This window comes from Phyllobates terribilis, unplaced genomic scaffold (assembly GCF_046119375.1).
Source record: "Phyllobates terribilis strain yellow unplaced genomic scaffold, ASM4611937v1 Scaffold_8__6_contigs__length_399053987, whole genome shotgun sequence".
NCBI lineage: Eukaryota > Metazoa > Chordata > Amphibia > Anura > Dendrobatidae > Phyllobates > Phyllobates terribilis.
Window position 1 is genome coordinate 79,993,708 of NW_027362768.1, and position 22,428 is coordinate 80,016,135.

A 22,428-nucleotide genomic window follows, 5' to 3' on the forward strand; every position below is an offset into this window, starting at 1 on the left:
TCCCATTCTTTAAAGGAGTTGTCCCAGTTTGGGATGGAAGTCTGCAGTTATGCTGAGTGACTAGTCTTCTGAATCATCACCTGTAGCGGAGGCTGAGCACGCACACCTCGGCTCCACGCAGGACGGGGCTGCGGAGCTCCGATCTCAGGATCGCTAGGATTCTCAGTGATTGGACCCCAAGCAATCTTGCAAATTATCCCCATTCCTAAGATTTGTAGGGCATAACCATTTTAAAAGATCTAAAAGGATGTAAAATAGAAATAAGGTATTGTTAAAAGAAACAGCAAAACGTGAAATACAATTTTATTAATTATTACAATAATAAGCACTTGTATAAGTGGTCAAAAATGTTCCAAAATCAACTTTGTATGTTCTCCCGCAAAAACAGATTGTGTTAGTAAGGTTACAAAGATGGAAACAGCATTCCCTGATGGCCACATTCTGTCAGTCAACTGCCAGAGCATGATGGGAGTTGTAGTTTCCTAACAGCTGGCGTGCCAAAGTCTCTCTGATTCCTTGTGCGAGCAGCATTGGAGAACTGATGTAACCTGAGCCCAGTCCTAGCAAGGAAAGCACGAAGACCAGCAGAGCATTGTGGGAATGTAACAGGAAATCAGTGCAGAAACTCTGCAGCTTTGTACAAATCTGGGCTGAGATGTGAGGATTCATGTGGTTTCCTAACAAGAAGGAGCATTTTGCTGTGCCGCCTGTTCACACTCTTATAAGAACTTTTGCACTGGGTAAGAATATTAAGTGTGTACATTTTTTATTTATTGTTACTGCAGGGTTAATATGATAATACTATACTGTGGTGCACTTGAAAGTGACTGTCCTGGCAGGAAGGTAACTTGGTAAATATTTATCAGACCGGTGAAATGTTTCTTGATACCAATGATGACTCTTTAATAAATAACAGAAATCAATAAGAAATAGTGTTGAACGAGCATGCTCGGCACTGCTCGGTACTCGCCCGAGCATCACGCTACTCGGGATGTTCGGCGAGCACCGAGCATTTTCGGGTTACTCGGGCGGGAGCTCGGGTCTCCGCCCTCCATGTTTGGCGCTCTTTACAGAGCCAATGAACATGCAGGGATTGCCAGCCAGTCACTGTAATGCCACAGCCATGTTGGTTGTGGGCATTACATTGATTGGCTGGCCGCACAGCGTCACCTAGAGTATTTAAAACCGGGCGCCGCCATCTTGGACACAGACGGCCGGGATCAGCTGGTGCAGGGAAAGTGCTGCTGAGCTAGGGAGAGAATTATATTGCGAAAAAGGTAGTCTAGGGTCTCTAAAGCCTGCAAAAGCAAACAGTCCTTCTCAGGACTAATATCCATCCCAGATATCAGGCAGGCAGGCTGTATAGGAGACGCAGTGGTTATACGAGCAAACACTGCACTACAGTCCTGTGTGCTCCTGTTGCTGAAATTTCTGGACTTAGCACCAGGTGTCGGGGGGGCCATGAAAAATCCTTTTTTTTTTTTTTTTTTTTTCCCTCCTTCACACTGTACAAATACCCGTCTTATTAACCTTTTGGTGCCCCCCCCCCCCAAAAAAAAAGTGTGTCTGTGACCGTTCAGACACATATATATCTGTTTAGAAGAGTCTGGTATACACCAGTAAATTATAACTGTGGTTTTGCCGTTCCACGGTATAAAATCGCTATTATCCTGCTTTTGGTATTTTTTGCCGTAAAGAAAGACAGTAATAGTTTCTCCCTGATTGTTCAGATTGTTTAAAAGAGTCGAGTGTAGGCCAGAGAAATAGAACTGTGGTTTTCCTCTTCCACGGTTGTAATCTATTTTATATTACCCTTTTTCCATTGATAGTGCGAGTGTAAGCTATTTTACTTCATTTACAATGGGCAAGGCACGTGGCAAGGGCCGTGGAACTGGACGTTCTGGTGATGGTGCGTGCAGAGGACGGGGCCGTGGCCAAGGTGAAAATGTGCCACAACCCACAGCCACATCTTCTCACTCCCAGTTCTTAAGCGAATTACTAGGAAAGCACAGAACAACACCAGTATTGCGACCTGATCAGTGTAAACAGGTTATTAATTGGATAGGCGATAATACTTCCAGTTACCTGGCCACCACCAGCTCCTGTCTGTCTTCCACACTGTCAAATGTTAGTAGCCGTAAGTCTCGACGGCATACTCCTCCTCACCCTGATGCTCCTTCCTCCCACCATGCCGAGTGTCGTCAGACAGCAACTGATCCCACACTTGGACACTCTGAAGAGCTGTTCACTGATCCATTTCCGTATTTGTGCCCCTCGCCTGCTCCGCTTGAAGTGGTGGAAGAGGAGATCCCATGTAGCGATGCCCAAATATTTGAACAGACACGGCCACAGGAGGTCGATGCTCGCAATTTGTCACAAGAGGTGGACGATGACGAGACACAATTGCCAGGAAGTGAGGAGGAGGATCGTGGTGCGCAAGTGGAAGAGGAGGAGGTGGTGGATGATCTATTAACTGACCCAACGTGGTAGGAGGACATGCAGAGCGAGGCCAGCAGCACACAGGGTGAGGGAGGCAGAGTACCCCAACAGGCAGGAAGAAGCAGTGTGGTGGCTAAACACAGAAGGCAGGGAACAGTTCCCCCGTAACACCAACACGAGGGACGTTGCCAGTACAACCGGTAGGTCTTCCAGAGTCTGGAATTTTTTTAAAGACTGCTGATAACCCCAAAAAGGCATTTGTACCACCTGCCATGCCAGCAGCAGCAGGGGTGACTAAACTACCAGCCTGACCACCACCAGCATGATCAGGCACATGGAAGCAAAGCACCCGACTTTGTGGGGTGAACCCTAGGGTCCACGACCAGTGTCAGCGGGTGTCACCACTGCTTCTTCCGCCGTTGTGCGTGCAAGACAATCCCCTGTCCATACTGCATGCAAAGATGCCCCTCCTCTCAGTCTTCACTTGTTATGGCAGTTTCTCAAGAAACAGCATCAACATCCACATCAGCGTTAAATTGTCCATATCCCAGACCTTTGAACGAAAGCGGAAATTTGCAGCCAACGCCCCACAGGCCACAGTCCTAATTCGCACATTTCACGACTGCTTGCATTGGAAATGCTGCCTTTTAGGCTGGTGGAGACGGAATCCTTCCGCAACCTTATGGCGGTGGCCGTCCCTCAGTACTCGGTCCCCAGCCGACACTATTTTGCCCGGTGTGCCATCCCCGCACTACACAAGTACGTGTCCCAAAACATCGGCCGTGCCCTCAACAACGCATTTACTGGGAGAGTCCACCTGACAACGGACACGTGGACAAGTGCTTGTGGCCAGGGACGGTACATCTCCCTGACGGCACACTGGGTAAACATAGTGGAAGCCGGGACCCAGTCGGACCTTGGGACGGAACACATCCTCCCCACACCGAGGATTGCGGGCCCTATGTCAGTCAGAGTTGCCCCCACAGTGTACAGCTCCTGCGCATCCTCCTCCTCCTCCTCCTCCCATGTTCAGCCTCCATCTCAGATATCACCACATCAGTTACAAGCTGGAAGCACTGCAGTACTGCCTCCGCCAAGCCGCAACAGGCTATGCTGAAACTCATAAGCTTAGGTGAGAAACCTAACCCTGCTTGTGAGTTGTGGACAGCTGTGAAAGAGTAGGCATATCTGTGGCTGAGACCGCTGAACCTACATCCAGGCATGATCATGTGTGACAATGGCCGTAACCTGGTGGCGGCTCTGAGGCAAGGCGAGATCACACACGTACCATGCCTGGCTCATGTGCTTAACCTCGTGGTTCAGCGGTTTCTTAAATCGTACCCAGAGTTGCCAGATCTGCTCATCAAAGTACGCCGCCTGTCAGCTCATTTTCACAAGTCGGCTACAGCTTCCACCGCCCTTGCTGTGTTGTAGCAGCGTTTGCAGCTTCCGTCACACCGACTGGTGTGTGATGTCCCCACACGTTGGAACTCTACCCTCCACATGTTGCAAAGGATTTGTGAGCAGAAGAGAGCAGTTGTGGAGTACCAGCTGCAATAAGGCTGTCGATATTCAGGTCAGATTCCACACATAAGACCTCAGGAGTGGACCTGGATGTCTGACATATGTACCATCTTGACAAACTTTGAGGAGTCCACCCAGATGGTGAGTGGCGAAGATGCCATCATTAGCATCAGCATTCTACTTGTCTGTCTTTTGCAGCGCTCTCTGCAGAGAATTAAAGAGGAGGCATTGCAGCCAGAGTATGATGAGATGGATCAAGAAGCCGTAGCGGGCGATTACACACAGCCCAGCCTCATCTCATCCCAACGTGCATTGGGGGACAATGAGTGAGAGGAGGTGGAGGAGGAAGAACAGGAGCTGGTATCATGCGCTGTAGATGGTAGTACCTGTACAACTGTCATACCGTCGGTTCAGCGTGGGTGGCCTGAGGACGGGGGTGGGGGAGAGCATGGTCAGTCGTCATCTTGTGAGGACACGAAAGTCTTGCCCATTACCAGTCTAGCATGCATGGCTGACTTTATGTTACACTGCCTTAACTGTGACCCTCGCATTGTCAAAATGTTGGGTGACAGTCATTACTGGTTGGTGACACTTTTAGACCCCCGCTACAAGGAGAATTTTCACTCTCTAATTCCTGAGGTGGAGAGGTCTACAAAAATGGGGCAGTAGCAGAAGGCCCTTGCTGCAGAACTGTTAAAAAATTCCCTTCTGAACACGCTAGCAGCAGAGGTCACAGTTCGTTGCCCAACCAAGGCGTACATGCGAGAGAGATGCAACTCCAATCCAGCAGAGGCAGGGGAACACTGTCAACGTTCTGGGACAGTTTTCTCAGACCCTCACTTCGGACAGACCCTGAGGCGCGGGGTAGTCTCACAAGGAGTGGAAAGTTTCAAAAGATGGTGAGGGAGTACCTTGCCGACCGTACCAGCGTCCTCCGTGATTCCTCTGTGCCTTTTAATTATTGGGTATCCAAGCTGAACACTTGGAATGAACTCTTTCTGTACGCCTTGGAGGTCCTGGCCTGCCCTGCCGCTAGCGTGTTATCGGAGCTTGTTTTTAGTGCCGCTGGGGGAATTATAACTGATAAGCGCACTCGCCTGTCAACTGACAATGCTGACAAGTTGACCTTCATCAAAATGAAAAAGGGCTGGATTGGGCCAGACTTCTCATCACCACCAAATGACAGCAGAGTAACATAAAGTCAAATCCACTGTGTTATTTCAGGAGGTGTATTCACATGCACCGCTTCACACCCACACATTGGTATACGCTTCCTCATTTCAGCTGTTTTATGTTCTTCTCCTTATCCTCGGCCTCCACCACCACTTTACCACCAGGGTGACCGTGGTCCGTGTTGCCATTATTGTAAGTTCCTCCATCCTTATTTTTGTCAGCTTTTGCTTGGAAGGCATAAGCAAAGACTGTGGGAGACCCACTCCCCAATAATGGGAATAATATTTTTAAGATGCTGTACTGTATGGCTCTTTTAAGGGGCATTAAAACCGTCTTGTTAAGCTACTGCAACCTCCACGTCTCTTCCGAGGGGCATTAGAAGCGTCTTGTTAAGCTACTGGGACCTCCACCACTTCTCCAAGGGGCATTAAACCCGTCTTCTTAAGCGACTGCGACCTCCACGTCTCTTCCAAGGGGCATTAAAAGCGTCTTGTTAAACCACTCTGAACTCCACAGCTCTTCCAAGGGGCTCTGAAATGTTGTTTTTAATAACCTCTAACCTCCACGACTCTTCCAACGGGCATTGCATTTCCTCCTAATTTTAGTCAGCTTTTGCTTTTCCATGCAAAGGCGAAAACTAAGGGAGACCCACTCCCCAATAATGGGTAGAAGGTTTTTAGTACGCTGTAATCCACGTCTGTTTCAAGGGGCATTGCAGTTCCTCATAATTTTTGGAAAGTCTTCCATTCACTGCTTAGGCCAACAGTGTACAGGAGACCCAGTTGCTATAAATGGAAAAAAAAAGGTTTAGTTAAGGCCCTCTGACCTCCATGTCACTTCCAAGGGGCATTGGAGTGCCTCGAAATTTTTGGTAGGCATTGCACTCACTGTATGCCCTATAACTGTGTAGCCAAACCGCTCCTTTTCGTACAGAAACATATCCTACAAGGCATGTGTGGTTGACTGGCCTGATATTGATGTGAATGGTCCCTGTTCCTCCTGCTCTTTCTCCTTTGCCACCACCTCATCCATCATTCATCACCTGAAGCTTTGTTTTAACGAGAGTCATAGAACTGGGATAGTAGCAGGAAAACATCCAGCAATCCTCAGGAGGTAGGATATGTGCCAAAACGCTGACCACCTCAGGCCTAGCCGCTACTACATACATGCGCTTGCATTCCAAGAAAACAAAGCGGATGCTAACTTTCATCATCATCATCATCATCATCATCATCATCATCATCATCATCATGCTCCTCACCTTAGCACTCTCAACTCCCCTGATGGAGAAGCCAGGGCCCACCGGAGGAGTCTGGTTCTCTGGTGGGCTCGTCCAATGCTGCCCTAAAGCAGGCCGGGCTAAGAAAAGTGTGTGGGAAGGTGACAGGAGAAATAGGGGTGGCTGGGGACCATGTGTGGACACCCGACCGCTTGGCGGCTGGGGACCGAGTATGAACATCCGGCCGCCCCCTGGAGGCTGGGGTCCGAGCGTGGACACCTGGCCGCCGGGTGGCTGTGGACTGAGTATGGATACCTCGCTGCCGAAGCAGTCATGAGGTAGTAGCCAGCTTTGGCCTCCTCCAAACTAAAAGGCCCCATTTCAAGTGCAAGCTAGCAGTATGGCATTGCAGCCTGGGGGTGGGTGGGTGGCAGGCTGCACACTTACGCTTGCATTAAAAGAAAACAAAGCAGATGCTAACTTCTATCATCATCATCATGCTCCTCACCATGGCACTCTCAACTCCCCTGATGGAGAAGCCAGGGCCCACCGGAGGAGTCTGGTTCTCTAGTGGGCTCGTCCAATGCTGCCCTAAAGCAGGCCTGGCTAAGAAAAGTGTGGGGGAAGGTGACAGGAGAAATAGGGACGGCTGGGGACCATTTATGGACACCCGGCCGCCCCCAGGCAGCTAAGGACTGTGTGGATACCCGGGCGGCTGGGGACTGAGCATGGATACCAGGCCGCCGAAGCAGCCATGAGTAGTGGCCAACTTCGGCCTCCTCCAAACTAAAAGTGCAAAAACGCATGAAAAATGCTACTTGTGAACATAGCCCAAGGTGTGAAGGAGTATTTTTGTTTTTGGTTATTTATTTTACCTTATACACAAGTCTTTACCCTGGAAAGGAAATTCCTTAACATATTTCACAGGAAAACCGTTTGTTTTGTTTTTGAACGTTTTATTGTAAGCCCGTAAAAGTGGCTTAATAACTCTGACCACGTTGTTGACAGCAGTGACCTGGGGGTCAGAAATGCTTCCAGTGGCTATCCCCATGCTGCCCCCATGTCTTTTGAGCACTGTCACTGTCGTTTTGGGCACTTTTTAGGCTTTCTACAGACTGCCGGGGGTGCCGCCGCAAAAATGCTCGGGTCTCACATAGACTAACATTGGGCTCGTTGCTCGGGTCGAGCACCCGAGTATCACGGAGAGCTCGGCCCGAGCTTCGAGCACCCGAGCATTTTAGTGCTCGCTCAACACTAATAAGAAATACTACAAGACAAGTACATTCGTGGGTTTTCATTTCAGCTGAAAAGATGGTAACAAATGGCAAGCCTTCGAGACTACTCAGGTCTCTACATCAGACTAGTATATCACAAAATCTGAAGAGTCACATATTTATACACAATAAGACACACAAAAAATGCAATAGGTAAGACAGGTGATGAAAAGCAGAGTTATTATGGAAGAGATAAACAGTTCTGGCTATAAATATTTTAGCAGTTAATAGATAAGGAGTATCAACCACTGAGGACTCTTGGATCTAAATATTTTTCTATCTACTGGCTAACACAGTACAAGAATATATATTTTCCCTACATTTCAACTAAGAAATTCCCTGTCCAAAGTTGCAGAAAACTTGTGCATGGATATAAGGATGTGCTGCAAAAAAGTATTTGATGTGGATTTCACCCTCTGTATCTGGACTTTGCATTGTGTGTAACTTTGAAGCTCAGCGGTATAAAGCTGTGTTCCCACAATAAGTTTTTGGAGCAGTTTTGATGCCTCATATCTTTGCCGATTCAAAAACACCGCAAAGTGGATGAGATTTATAGACGTCACCTGCACACTGTGCTTTTTTTTCTTGTGCTGCATAAACTGAACTGTAGAGCGCGTTTGAGATCCGCAACATGTCAACTTCTCTTGCGGGTGCGCTGAGTTTTATCTGTGGATTTTTCCCATAGAATTGCATTAGATGTGGAAAATCCTCAGGTAGAAAACAACGTGTTTTTAGTTAGTTTCCACTGTGCTCGAAACAGGACTATATCACTAGAATTTTATTAAGGCCAAATACCAGAAATATCAAAAACAAAGCAGCTCTATTTAATGCAAAACACGCCAAAAAGAGACAAAAACACACTCCAAATCGCAATGAGAAAAAGTAATCTGCAGCATCAAAAACTCACCAATCACTGATCAGGAAAATGTAACCCAAGACGAGCGTGTGAGAAATCATCCCAGCTTTATCCAGAAAACTCAACATTTTTTTTTCTAATTTTCATCCATGTGACATCTGTGTGCCCGGTTTTTACATCCATGTGCCATCCATTCTCATACATCTACTCTAAAAAATGTACATGATCAATTACCGTTTAAGTTTATACAAGATATGTATCTGTAAAAATTGGATGCCACTCAGATGTTCCATGTGGGATATGATTTTTTTTTTTTTGGCACCCATAGGCTATGTTCACAGATTGCGTTTTTCAGCGCTTTTTTTTGTTTTATTTTTAATGCAAATTTTCAGCTGCGTTTTACAGTACCAGCATAGTCTGAGATTCCAGAAATCTCATGCACACAGCTTGGTTTTTGTTTGATCAGTATTTTGTGCTTTGCATGTTTTTTTGCAGAATAGAGCATGTCATTTCTTTTCAGCGTTTTTTTGCCCATTGGAAGTAATGGGTGGTGAAAAAAAAACGCTGAAAAAATGCACCAAAAATGCAGGTGTCAGTTTTTTTCTGCGGTGTGTTTTTTTTTTTTTGCCAAACCAGAATGAGATTTTTTTTTTTTTTTCACTGAACTTTATGTACATGCATAAAAGAGACAAAAGGACAGTGGAAAAAAACACACCAAAACAAGCAAGAAAAATCCTGAATAAACCTCCTTCCAAGAGATCAGGTTTTGCTGCAGAAAAAAAATCTATGAAAAAACACAATGTGTGAACATAGCCATAGACTTGAATGGGTGAGACTCGGGAGAAAGTAGTGCATGCTGCAATTTTTTTATTTTTTATTTTTTCCTATTTTCTCACAAAGTTCGGACCGAGGAAAAAAAATGTTCATCTGAATAACACTGTTGAATGACATGGGTCAGTCTACTGTCTGTGTGCGATCTGATTAAAAACTGGACAGCACACATCTGATTTATACACTCGTCAGCATCAGCCCTAAGGTTCACAGTGACCGTGACCAGGCCCAGAAAGGAAGGGGGCCCACTCAGTTCTGAGTGCAGATAAGGCTTCATTGGTACCTGCCCAGCCAATCATTTCGGCAAGCCACAAGCTGCTTTAGGTATAATAGAAACAAATCACTAATTCTGTATTTATCACCCACTCTTGGTTTTGGCTACCACTCCTGAGAAAACATACTGACCAAATACTGATAGTGGGGCCGTGGCCTTAGGCTTGATATCTGCTGGAATTTGGAAGTCTGCAGAGGAGGTCTGGCCAGAGGTGCAATGATGGCACTTATGGTAATTGTGCTGGGTTACACAATTAAGAAAGACCTTGTTGTGAGAGGAAGTAAATTTATTTTATTGTTGCAAATGGAGCTTTACTGTTAGGCTGTGTGCAGACTATGCATTATTTAAGCTTTTCCGCAGCGGCAATTCCGCCGCAGAAACGCTTGGTAGAAGGTCTGCAATGTTCCCCAATGATAATCCGCATGTGCTGTGCACATTCTGCAGAAATTTCCGCTGCGGATTATCATTGCGGAAAAATGCGCAGCACTACCAATTATTTTGCGTAAGTGCGGCGTTTTTGCCGCCATTGACTTGCATTGAATCGCTTAATATCTGCATGACTACATCTATACATGTGATATTAAGCGTTTCAATGTGTGGCTGGTACCCGGGTCTGGAGAAGAGGAGACTCTCATCCACACCCGGGTACCATAGTTCCTGAAGAAAAAAAAACATTATACTTACCTTCTGATGGCCCGCAGTCTTCTATCCGGTACGTCTTGGCTCCCGCTGATGTCGGCGGTCGAGTGACCTGTCACATGACTAAATGACGTCATGGAAGGTCCTTTTACACCACCGGGGAGACCGGAGAAGGAGACCGGGGGCCATCGGAAGGTGAGTATAATGTTTTGTTTTATTTTTTACCACTTTAATTTTTTTTTTTTTTTTACTAACTTGGTCACACTATATAAAATCCATGCCGGCTGCATGGATTTATATAGTGTGACTAATTCCTCCTGCTTGGCATAAGGTAAGGTGTGACAGTTTTTTATGTGTGGGCCGTTATCTGCTAATGGTGGGCATTGCTGAGTGAGGTTTCCTTCCAGGTTTTGTTCTGGAACATCATGGCTACTTGCTGTACTTTTGTGAGCTGCACTTCTTTAGTCTGATTCCTACTTTTATGTCTGACACCCAAGTCTCCTATATTCTGCGACTGGGTCCCTATCTTCAGTCTTCTTTCAGTTAGGACATACTGTATATAATGCTAGTGCCCCCATCAAGTAGTTTGAACCCATAACACTTGTGATGTAACCTAGGACAGGATTGGACGTTATGACATCAGTGGTTGGAATTATACTGTGCGTGATCTCCTCTCTACATGGAGCAACCTATAGCTCCTGGTTCTAGTTGTGGAATATCGAGGGCATTAGTGATCACTCCCATCATAGAAATCCAGACAAAAAACACATCACAATGTATAGAATTTTTTTTATTGGAATTGCAATAAGCAACATTGTAATGGAAATATTACTGGCTCTTAAATATACTAAACAATGATCACAGTGACTTTTAGGTCCGGCTTGGTGGAGACTACAGAACTAGCTGCCATCATTGAGGAACAGGTGAGGGAACAGATGAGAGCCCATGGACCCAAAGATCCAGAGGAAGATGAAGAAACCCCCCTTAAAGTTCTGCCTCATAGGGGAAAATAATTCCTTCCCGACCCCAGTTCTGACGATCGGTTATTTCCCTGGATCTTGTCTGTCCTGCTGCATATTGCTGTATATCTGCATGTATTATATGCTCACGAGAGCCGGAAAGGCCATGCACCCAGCTCCTATAGACTAAGGTCTTGTTCAGATGCCAGCTTCTGATGTACGTGATCTATCCATGTTTTTCTTAACTGATAACTTGTACCTATTATTATCTGTGAGACTGTTCACAAATGTGTGAGCTTTTGCGGATTCATTGGTCTGCACCAAAACACAGAAACGTCCAAATTTGACCTGAGTCCTGGATCAAACTCGACAATGCAGGTCTATGGGTCTGCGGAAAATAGGACAAGCCTTGAATGCCATCTGTGTGCCGTCCGTGCAGTGTCCGATGTTCGTGTTTGTTTGATAGCACCATGAGAAAATTTTTCAGTGACAAAAAAAAACAATGACACCCTGTTATGAAAAACTGTGAAGAGTTCTGACCATTTTATATACTGTTCTGAACATTATGTGTAGTCGTGTTGTGCTCTGCCTCCTTGCTAAGTACAGACTCTTGCAGATCGCCTATTAGAGCTGTGTGTACGTTGTTAGATGAGCGAGTACCTAGAGGCTGCTGCTCCTTATAACCGTGGCGGCTTCACCGAAGCTATTTTCTAGATGTGTAAGTCTTGCATCCATGACTGCAGTATTGTAGAGGCTGCCCCTTTCCCATTACCCTTCCTAAACCACCCCAGCCTCCTTCCCTCCCCCTAGGTTTCCCAAATAAACAGACGTAACACAGTTTTTAGATTTAATTGGCCAAATCAGCCTCTATTATAACAAAACATAACAGATAATAGATAACTTGAGGTAAGGAGGTTCTTGGGCTCCAAATACCAGGTGCAGACAAAATATAATAACCATTCAGTACTACCCCCAGCCACGACCACAGATTCAGAGGCACCTCTATTGTCGGAAAAACAACACTGTACCACTGACTCCCAGGGACCCCACCCCGAAGAGACCCAAACTCCAACAGGCAATACCAAAATTCCAAAACCGATAGGAGGTTACCATCTATTCGATGCACAACCCCCCCCCCCATATAATTTTTGCTACCAACTCCAAGAAGCCCCTTTCCACCTCCTGCCGTTATGACCCAGAACAATGCACCTTTAAATTAAATACATTGATTTACCCTCATTCCAAATATACAAGGCGGGTGGACCTTTTACTGTAGTGCCTACAGGTGTCCTGGCAGGCCACCCCACTGTCCATTATATATAGCCCTGCTCTTTTGCCAACCACCCCTCCTTTTCATGCCCTTGAACTTTTCACCTTGATTAACTCACCCCTCACCTAATCTAATCTTAATTTAACCCCCTTTTTCGCCCTACAAAGCTGAGTCATGGGTTGCTGCGCCCATGGCTCCACTGGGGCTACATTTTTCCTTTGTGATTTTGTCTCCACTTGGAGATAAGACTCCCGAGATCCCCACACCTCTGCCCATAGATACGCCTAATGGACTTCTAGAGCTGGTGTTACTGCAGAATCTGCCGGATTTCTGTAATCGTTTGGTTGAGCCTTAAAGGGGTTATGCAGTAAAGGATAACTCCAACTTATTGAATTTAGGACCCAAATGAAAATCAATACAGCATATACTCACCTCCTGTACCAGCACATTTCCAGCAGTGTCGGTGCCACTGTTCCCAGAGGGCGACATTGTTTTGTCTCCTGCCAGCTGCAACCAATGAGCGGCTGCTTGTCAGCTGCAGCCATTAATTTCTCATCTGATCAGACGTCTGCCCAGATGGAATATTGATGAGCTGCAGCTGACAAGTGACTTCTCATTGACTTTAGCAGGATGGGATACAACATTGTCGCCCTCCGAGAAGACCGGCTCCGACATTGCTGGAACAGAGCAACTGCAGGAGGTGACTATACATTTTTATTTTTTAATTCGGGTCCAGAATTAATTAAGCTGGGATTGTCCTCTCAGAAGACCCTCTATACTTTACAACATAAGTCAATGGGAAGGTTCAGAAGATGTCTGGAATATGCCCATGTGTCTTTTAGATAACTTTCACTTCAGAAACTGCTAGTGGTTTCTTTATTGCTGTATGGGGGAAAACAAAGAAAACTCCAGTAAAAAAAAAAAGATGGAAACACACATAGTCAAAAACGACTACACAATGTTCCAGAAACGACCAACAACAACTTTGTTCTCCCCAATTTAAAAGACGTCGTGTGCATATATGCCAACGCTGAGGGTATAAAATCCAAGGAATCCGAGGCACCAGAGATAATTCATATTTGAGAAACAGAATAGCCTTTAAATACAATAATAAAAAATACTGCTCTTATCTCTGGTGCCTCGGATTCCTTGGAATTCCTACTGTTTTTGGACCACCAACGGTGCATGAGATTTACTCACTGGACCAACATTCAGTATATGGACAGTCCGCTCCATACGCACATTCGATGTCTGCCGCACATGCATGGTGGTTGTTGGGAAGGGGTTGAAAGGTTTTTCCTCATGGGGTGATGGGCATTGGTCAATTGCTGCGGTTTTACAGTGCCTTTTTCAGTGTATGGTAACTGGTCTTGTGGAGCACCACTGGTGGCATTCGGCGATGGCAGGTGAGGTTGCGGTCACTTTCACATTGCAGTATTTATAATTCCAAAGCAGAAGTAAAACCTAGAGAGAAAAATGCAAAGTGCTGCCATGTAAGCGTCATTTCCTTCTCATGGAAACATATCAGCAGGTGAGATGAGAGGTCCAGGTGCTGAAACCTCAACCGATCGCTAACACAAAGGATGGCTCTTTTCTGAACCAGCTCCATATGCTGTGGGTGCCGACTGTGCTAAACGCCGACCACTGCTGTTCAACCCCCTACATTATGCACTCACTGAGGCTCAGGAAACGATGAGTTGCCATTAAGTGTTGCAATGTAATGTTCCATTGATCCCAGATTCAAGTGCCTTAGAGGGTGTGGGGCTATTAAAAAATAAATGTAAAAAAATATTTAAAAAATCACTTCAGACCTAAAAGTTTAAATCACCATCTCCTCTTAAAAATAAACACAAAATCTGAAATTAAAAATATGGAATTTTATATTCTGCATTGTGAATGGCATAAAAAAATAAAAATATCACAGTTGCTATATTTTCTTGTACCTCGCCACCCCTAACACCATAAGCAGTAAATGATAAAATAAAGCTACCTAAATTTGGAGTTGCTGACCCGAATACAGTGACCTGGACATTTTTAACACTCAAAGAATGCCATAAAAGACTAATTCGGAATTTTTTTTATTGGTCCACCCCACAAAGAATTTTAAACTTTTTTTTTTTCCAGCATTATGGCTAAATTAAAAGTTGCAATTCACAACTATAATTTGTCCTGCAAAGAACAACTGTCATATGACTTCATTGTTGGAAAAAGAGAAAAATTATGGCAATTGTCAGCGAAAAAAGGAGATGGGTTGTGATAATAGTGCATCCATTGAAATGCATGAATTTTAGCAGTCTTAGTTTTGTATGCGATTGTGAAAAATGGATGTACATGTTCCTAATCTGACCACATGAGGGCAGTGTACTTATACTATTTTGGAAAATGATCTGCCCACGATGCACTGCTCTTCGGTCTGTTGGATGGACTGAACATTGTTGTAGAATACGAGCCCCGCAGCTATTTACTTACCAATATACATTAGCATTATGTAACCAAAAATTAAAACTTGGCACAGGGTTGATTTGAAAACTTAAAATATTTGTTACATTTTTTTAATTATAAATTTAAGTATAAATACATTTATCATGGAAATAATATTATTATACAATATTATACATTCATATAAATGGAGATTATCAGATAGTGATTGTAAATACAAGCAATTTTGCAGTTTAAATTCTTAAAATTTTCAGCTGTTCCTCAGATATTAACACTGTTCTTTTGTTTACCTCCTGTTGCCATGGAGAGTGACCACTAGCAGAACAAATGCAGTGCTTACAAGTTCTTTTCTATTGAGTTTGTAAGCATTGTCTTGAAGCTGGCCAGGATCGCTGGAGCGCGCTGTTAAATCCTAGGCACAGTCAGCTTCAGTCCAATGCTTACATGCTAGACAGGAGAGGTGGTCGGTCTCCCAGGCAACAAGATATAAACAAAAGAAAGAAAAGTATTAATATCTATACATAGTTTATACATAGTTTATAAGGCCGAAAAAAGACAAGCGTCCATCCAGTTCAGCCTATTTCTTGTGCACTGCAGCTATTCCGCAGCGTTGATCCAGGGGAAGGCAAAAAAAAACCATGCGATATAGGCCAATCTACATCACTGAGGAAAAACTCACTTCCCGACTCCAATCTGGCAGTCAGATTAAATCCCTGGATTAATTAACTATCACTAAGCATAAGATGTAATTTTATTGTTCTCAAGAAAGGCGTCCAGGCCTCTCTTGAACTCATTAAGTGAGTTGGCCATCACCACTTCCTCTCCCAGAGAGTTCCAGAGTCTCAATGCTTACATGCTAGACAGGAGAGGTGGTCGGTCTCCCAGGCAACAAGATATAAACAAAAGAAAGAAAAGTATTAATATCTCAAGAACAGCTGCAAATTTTAATTAGTAGTAAATTGCAAAAGTTTTGTTTTTAGAAGTCCTATCCAACAGTAGATGGAAATATCCCCATAATGGAATTTACATTATACGTTATACAATTATACATTTGCATTATTAGCATTTTCTGTTTTGTCATTTCTAGTAAGAACTCCATGAGATCTACGACAGCAATAGTAACTCTTTCATGGACATGAGGTACTGTTGTGGGGCATTTCTCTATCTCTATTACTGCATTATGTACCGTACATACCATATGTTGTCGGTCTCTCTGTGCTTTAATACCATGTTTTTGCTGTATGTTGGGAGAGATGTGATCGTTAAATGGCTCTATCAAACTCTGACAGCGGCATTAACAGTGCGCTGGTATGGGGCGCTTTATTCTGTATGGCCATGGGCGTCTCCCCAAGGCGATCGCAGGGCGCCGATGGGTTGCTGTGACAGCTGGGGGGCAGTTTAAGACCTCTGTACCTGTCATCATGGATCTCCATTGAAACACGGCCTGTGACCAGGCTTTAAAGGAGACCATGATTTTTACTATACACAGCAATATTGTGGTATCGAAGTATATAGTACAAGTGATCAAACAACCACAGGTTTAAGTACTAGCAGAAACAGTTAAAAGAAAAAAATAAAAGTTTTAAAGAATATGAAAAAAAAATCAAATAAAAGTTCATCCTCCTTTTTCCTCCATTAGAAATAAAGATAGTAAAAAAAATACATAGAAAATACAGGTGTGGTATCTCCGCTTCCAAAAAAGTCTGATCTATTAAAATTTAACCTTATTAATTCGATCGGTAAACCCGTAAACAGAAAGCAATTCACAACACCATAATTGTGTTTTTATGGTCCCCAAAATACGGAAATAAAATCCTGTAAGAAGCGATCAAAACAAACAAAACATCATATCTATCCCAAAATGTTATCAATAAAAAAATAATTTCACCCCACAAAAAATAATCCATCACACAGCTCCATTGGCCGGAAAAATGAAAATGTTGCAAGTCTTGGAAAATGGCAACACAATAAAAAAAAAAAAAGAATTTTTTTTCCCCTAAATTTCTGACCATTTTTAACACCAAATTTTTAACAAAATAACTGGACCAGCTTGTTATCGCCTTAATTGTACTGATGAGCTCCTCATTTTAACCACACAATGTACACCCTAAAAACAATTCCACAATACAATTTCAGAATTGCGTTTGTTTTCCCGCAATTTCACAGCACTTGGAATTTTTTTTTGCTTTTTTCCAGTACATTATGTGGTAAAATGAATCATGGCATACAAAAGTACAACTCATCCCGCAGAAAACAAGCGCCCATACGTCAGTGTCTACAGAAATGTAAAAAAGTTACGGCCCTTGGAAGAAAGGGAGGGAAAAAAAAAAAAACGGAAATTGGCCATGTCGGGAATGGGTTAAAACCATGACTTTAGTGTCTGGGTGGTGAAAATGAAAGACAGTCCAAAAAGATGGACTGTGTATAGAAGAGCGTCAGGGCCCATGCAGGGCCGGGCTGCAGAAAGAAGCCAGAGTAACAGAAAGCAGCAGAACCAAAAAATGCCCTTTGAAATTGTACTGAGTTTTGAGTCGCCATCATCCAAGAGTTAAAGGGTTATTCTCATTTGCATAGATGAATATTGTCCGATCATGCATGTAAAAGCAAGCACTTTTGCATTTTCTGCTTTTTACAATTTGCTGCCGCTCTTCAGATATTAACATCATTCTTTTGTTTACAGCCTGTTGCCTGGGAGACCGACCACCACTGCTGTTTATTTTGTAAGCACTGAGATGAAGCTGGCCAGGATTAGGAAGTGTCTGCATGCTCCAGCGGATCACCAGCTTCAAAACAGTGTTTTCAAGCTCAATAGAAAATAAAATTGTTAATATCTAAAGAACGGCTTACAGTTTTAATAGGAAGTAAATTGCACAATTATTGTTATTGCTGAAGTGAAGACTGTGCCTCTGCCTGTACCTGATCTCTAAAGTACAGTCCAACATTTTTTGTTTTGTTTTTTTTTATTTGCAAATTACCTCTTCAGAGAGAACTCTAGCGCCACTTATTGGAAGTAGCAATCCTAAAAGTCAATATCGACCCTTTAACAAGCCTTATCACATGACTTAGAATTTAAGCCATAACCAAAATCTCAATTTGCAGAAGACTGCACCTGGTAAGTATATTACTACAGGGAGGGATCAGACATTGGCGATACCACTCCAGGGGGTGAAAGAAAAAAATTGGTTCTTTACGTTTGCCATCTCTTTATGAGCTGAAACAAAAAGTCGCACCTCCTTGTGAAAGATAAGGGAATGGCAAAAGCTATCACAGAGCTGTGTCCTTGTCATCACTGCCATCCTCAGCGCCAGCACAGGTGCCAGCCGGGGCCTTACACTCTAAATATTCCTCACCTAGGGAGGCCATCATTATGGCGACCACTTTGCATGCTATTTCACGATGCCTTTTGACCTGTTATATCTTCGCTGTTCTGTATTCAGGACATTTGTATGGTTCCTAGGCACATTGACTCTACTAGGCTCTGTTCACAATGTCTTTGCAGTATATGTCAAAGGTGTAAGTAAAAAAAAAAAACACCTGTATACCAAAAAATGTGTTTTTAGAGTTTAATTATCTAAAAATATGAAAATAAAAAATAGTAAGAAACCTCTGATTTTTCTTTTTGCTGCAGATTGACATGCAAATAGGCTTATTGATTAGCTTTAAAGGGAATCTGTCACCAAGTTTTTGTTACCTCATCTGAGAGCAGCATGATGTAGGGGTAGAGACTCAGTTCCAGCTACGTATCACTTAGTTTACTACTGGGTGCAGCAGTTGTAATAGTTACAGTTTTCTCTGCTACAGATCTAGCCGAGCTCTGACTGCTGAGCTGTGTATAACCTATCCACAGCAATGATTAGCAGCTTTCTGTCAAAATACAGTGTACACAGAAAGCTGCCAATCAGTAGTAGGGACATGGTGGGACCAGGAGGCACCAGACACCTAGTCCTCTAGTGATAAACTACTGATAAAACACTAACTTAATTGAAATAGCAAAATACAGCCTAGTAACTGATCCATCACTGGAATCGGTGTCTTTTTTCCCTACGTCATGATGCTTTCGGATTACATAGCAATGTGAAAGGGAATCTGTCAGCAGGTTCTTGCTAATCGAAGTTTATCCACGTCTCCTTCTCAGTGATTTTTTTCCAGATCATGCAAATAAGTTATAAAATATGTGTTTTGCATGCATTGATGATGGATTATTAGCAGACTTTACTAGTATTTAGGTGTGGAGTTCACAACGAATGAACACGGCCTAACAGTTATCATTCCTGCAATCCATAGTATTGGTAGAAAATGAAATGATACTTCAGGATATGTTCACATAAGAAATCAAATACAATTTACTTGTATCTATATTGTCCTCTGTTTCCTTTAAGCAGATTTTTGGGAAGAGTGTTGAGGATGAAGATGCTCCGTGTCACCTGCGCTTTAGTCCTTATTCTCCTCTTTCTCCTTGGGGCACTCGCTGCTCTGCTTCCCTCTGCAAAAGAGGATCTAATACTTGGCATCCAACGTCGAATATCTCCCTACAGTTCCTCTCCTCAAGACTCTTTCACGCTCATAATGCAAACCTATAACAGGACTGATCTGTTGTTAAAAATGCTAAACCATTACCAGGCCATGCCGCAGCTTCAACGTGTGGTCGTGGTATGGAATAATGTGGGACAGGATCCTCCCCACGAATTATGGGAGAGCTTAGGACCCCATCCTGTGCCTGTCATCTTCAAGAAACAGTCGGTCAATCTCATGAGGAACAGACTGCAAGACTTTCCAGAAGTAGAGACCAAGGGTGAGTTGTGTATGGCCATAATGCAAGAAGTTCTCCCATCATGGTAATTTACTGCTATGGGTAAAAGTCATCTTGTGCACGGTGCTGATGCTAATATACTAGCCCACAATTATTCCATAACTATACAATTTTGTACTAAAGATTGCCATAAATTCTGTTTTGCAGCGGTACTGATGATGGATGACGACACACTTATGAGTGCCTATGACATCTCCTTTGCATTCTCCGTCTGGCAGGTAATTATGACTACTCCAATAACTTTAGACAGTAACTTGTGAGCAGACTGACCTCGACCATTTATTGAATCGCCTTTTGTCAGATCTTCAGCTATAGAAATTTATGAGTAGTGCCAAAGAAGTCGTTGCATCTGCAGGAGCACACCGCTCCCCAGCCTCTCTGCTTTCTGATTCCAGGGGCGGTGCACTCCTGATGATTGACAGTTTGGACCAGCGTCATAGCTAAGATGTTGGCCAGAACTTTGTGCTCTCCCATGCTGCAAGCAAAGGCAATTTTGCTTTTGCAGCATTGAAAAGTGGGACTGAAGCTGGCCGGATCCAGCAACCTGACTAGCTCCAGAGCAGTGCAGCGTTTGCAAGCTCTATAGCAAAAAGCTTGTAAGCGCTACACTCTTTGCCTAGGAGACGGACCACCACCGATAGACTAGACACCAAGAAGTGAACTATAGAATTGAAAATCCTACCATTCATGAGAATAAGTGGTAAATTGCAAAGTTGGTTGAAGAATAAATTCAGCTTTCGTTGATGGGTGTTGGGATAATATTAATTTCCAAGGTTTATATTCGTCAGTCAATAATTGTCATGTGATTTTTTTATTCTGCAGCTGTTTCCAATTCAGATTGTGGGGTTTGTACCCAGGAAGCATGTTACCTCCTCGTCAGGAATATTCAGCTATGGCAGCTTTGAACTACAGGCACCGGACACCGGACGCGGTGACAAGTATTCAATGATACTCATTGGTGCAGCATTTTTTCATAAAGATTATCTGAGACTTTTCCAGGAACTGCCTCGCTCAGTCCATGAGATGATAGACCAGACGCAGAATTGTGATGATATTGCAATGAACTTCTTGGTGGCAAATCGCACAGGAATGTCCTCCGGTGTGCTGGTAAAACCTATAGATATGAGAAATCTGGAGAAAGACGCGGAGAGTGGATACACCGGGATGTGGCACCGGGCAGAACATCTACTGCAAAGATCCTATTGTCTTAACAAGTTGACTGGCATTTATGGAAAGATGCCCCTGGTATATTCCAGTGTAATGATCTCGCAGTTTGGTTTTCCAAACTATGCCAATCACAAATCCAAACTATAGAGCGTAATTAAAAGATCTGTCAGGAAATGGAGCAGGGAAATATTTGTCACACAACGAGAGGATCTTTCTTTCATACAGGTTTTTGGAGCATGGCCTGGTGTGTTTAATTTTATCTCTATGGTTTATGGATTGAAATTGAGCTTTGAAAGTCTTATTTTAGACATAACTAATAATTACATTTGATACATTTTCCTAAAATCTAAAATATAACTTAATAATGTGCATTTTTTTTATTCAAATATTATTGATATATCTTGTTCTGTTTTGTGATCTTATTTTGTGAATGTGTCAAATGGATCTGTTAGCTTAAAGGGGTTGTTGGGACTTTAACATTGATGTCCTAGGGGGCGGATGTGCAGTACCCGGGCGCAGGCACTATACAGTTGTCAGGGCTGTGCTGTGCAGCTCCATAAATGAGTATTTCTGGCCGCCACTGACTCCGGGACCAGCTGGTGGTGGGGATGTCGGGCGTTACACCCCCACAATCAGACATTGATGACCTATCCTAAGGACAAGCCATCAGTGTTAAAGTCCCGGACAACTCCTTTAATACGCTGCCATATGTAAGGGACATGGGCAGCATGGTGGCTCAGTGGTTAGCACTGCAGCCTTGCAGCGCTGGGGTCCTGGGTCCAAATCCCACCAAGGACAACATCTGCAAGTAGTTTGTATGTTCTCCCCTTGTTTGCGTGGGTTTCCTCCGGGTTCTCCGGTTTCCTCCCACACTCCAAAGACATACTGATAGGGAATGTAGATTGTGAGCCCCGATGGGGACAGTGATGATAATGTCTGTAAAGTTGTCTAAATTGTAAAGCGCTGCGGAATATGTTGGCGCTATATAAATAAAAAGATTATTATTATTATTAGGGACACATGTTACAGTCATAGGTTTGCATTTGTAGCCAAAACAGCCTAAAAAATGTTCTTCTTAGTCTCGGGTTCCACATAGTGATCAATGCGCTGCTGCAAGTGCCAGTCTGAATTGTGGCTGTGGTGCTTTAACTGTATTATTAAAAATTCATTACAAATTGCTTGCCTTTTGTTAAAAGGGTTCTGCAGTCACATGATATCAGATTAGTGGGGGTCTGACTCTCACCACGTCCACTGATCAGCTGTTATTAGCACCGGCCAGATGTAAACCTTGAACAGAGCTGCTTTGCTGGGTATTGTAGGTTAGCTCCTATGTGGGGGAGGCAGATCAGCTCCTGTTTGGGGGAGGCAGATCAGCAGCTCCTGTGCAGGGGCGGCAGATCAGGGGGCGGCAGATCATCTCGTGGGCGGGGGCTACAGATCAGGGGGCTGCAGATCAGCTCCTGTGCGGGGGCTGCAGATCAGCTCCTGTGCGGGGGCTGCAGATCAGCTCCTGTGCGGGGACTGCAGATCAGCTCCTGTGCGGGGGCGGCAGAT

The 22,428-nt window shown here is 43.9% G+C and overlaps 1 protein-coding gene across 4 annotated transcripts; it reads left to right on the forward strand.

Annotated features, from left to right (window-relative positions):
- The first annotated feature begins 546 nt into the window (after positions 1–546).
- On the forward strand, positions 547–22,005 carry EXTL2 (exostosin like glycosyltransferase 2). Of its 4 annotated transcripts, none has more exons than XM_073642570.1 (5): positions 547–740; positions 15,985–16,037; positions 19,277–19,689; positions 19,855–19,925; positions 20,530–22,005. In XM_073642570.1, exons 2-5 carry the CDS (start codon positions 16,027–16,029, stop codon positions 21,019–21,021), a joined length of 987 nt encoding a protein of 328 aa, XP_073498671.1. In that variant the 5' UTR covers positions 547–740; positions 15,985–16,026; the 3' UTR covers positions 21,022–22,005. The 4 variants fall into 4 exon arrangements, with proteins under 4 accessions (XP_073498671.1, XP_073498672.1, XP_073498674.1 ...); XM_073642571.1 differs by having other exon boundaries at positions 548–740; positions 19,280–19,689; XM_073642573.1 differs by lacking the exon at positions 15,985–16,037 and having other exon boundaries at positions 548–740.
- The last annotated feature ends 423 nt before the right edge of the window (positions 22,006–22,428 follow it).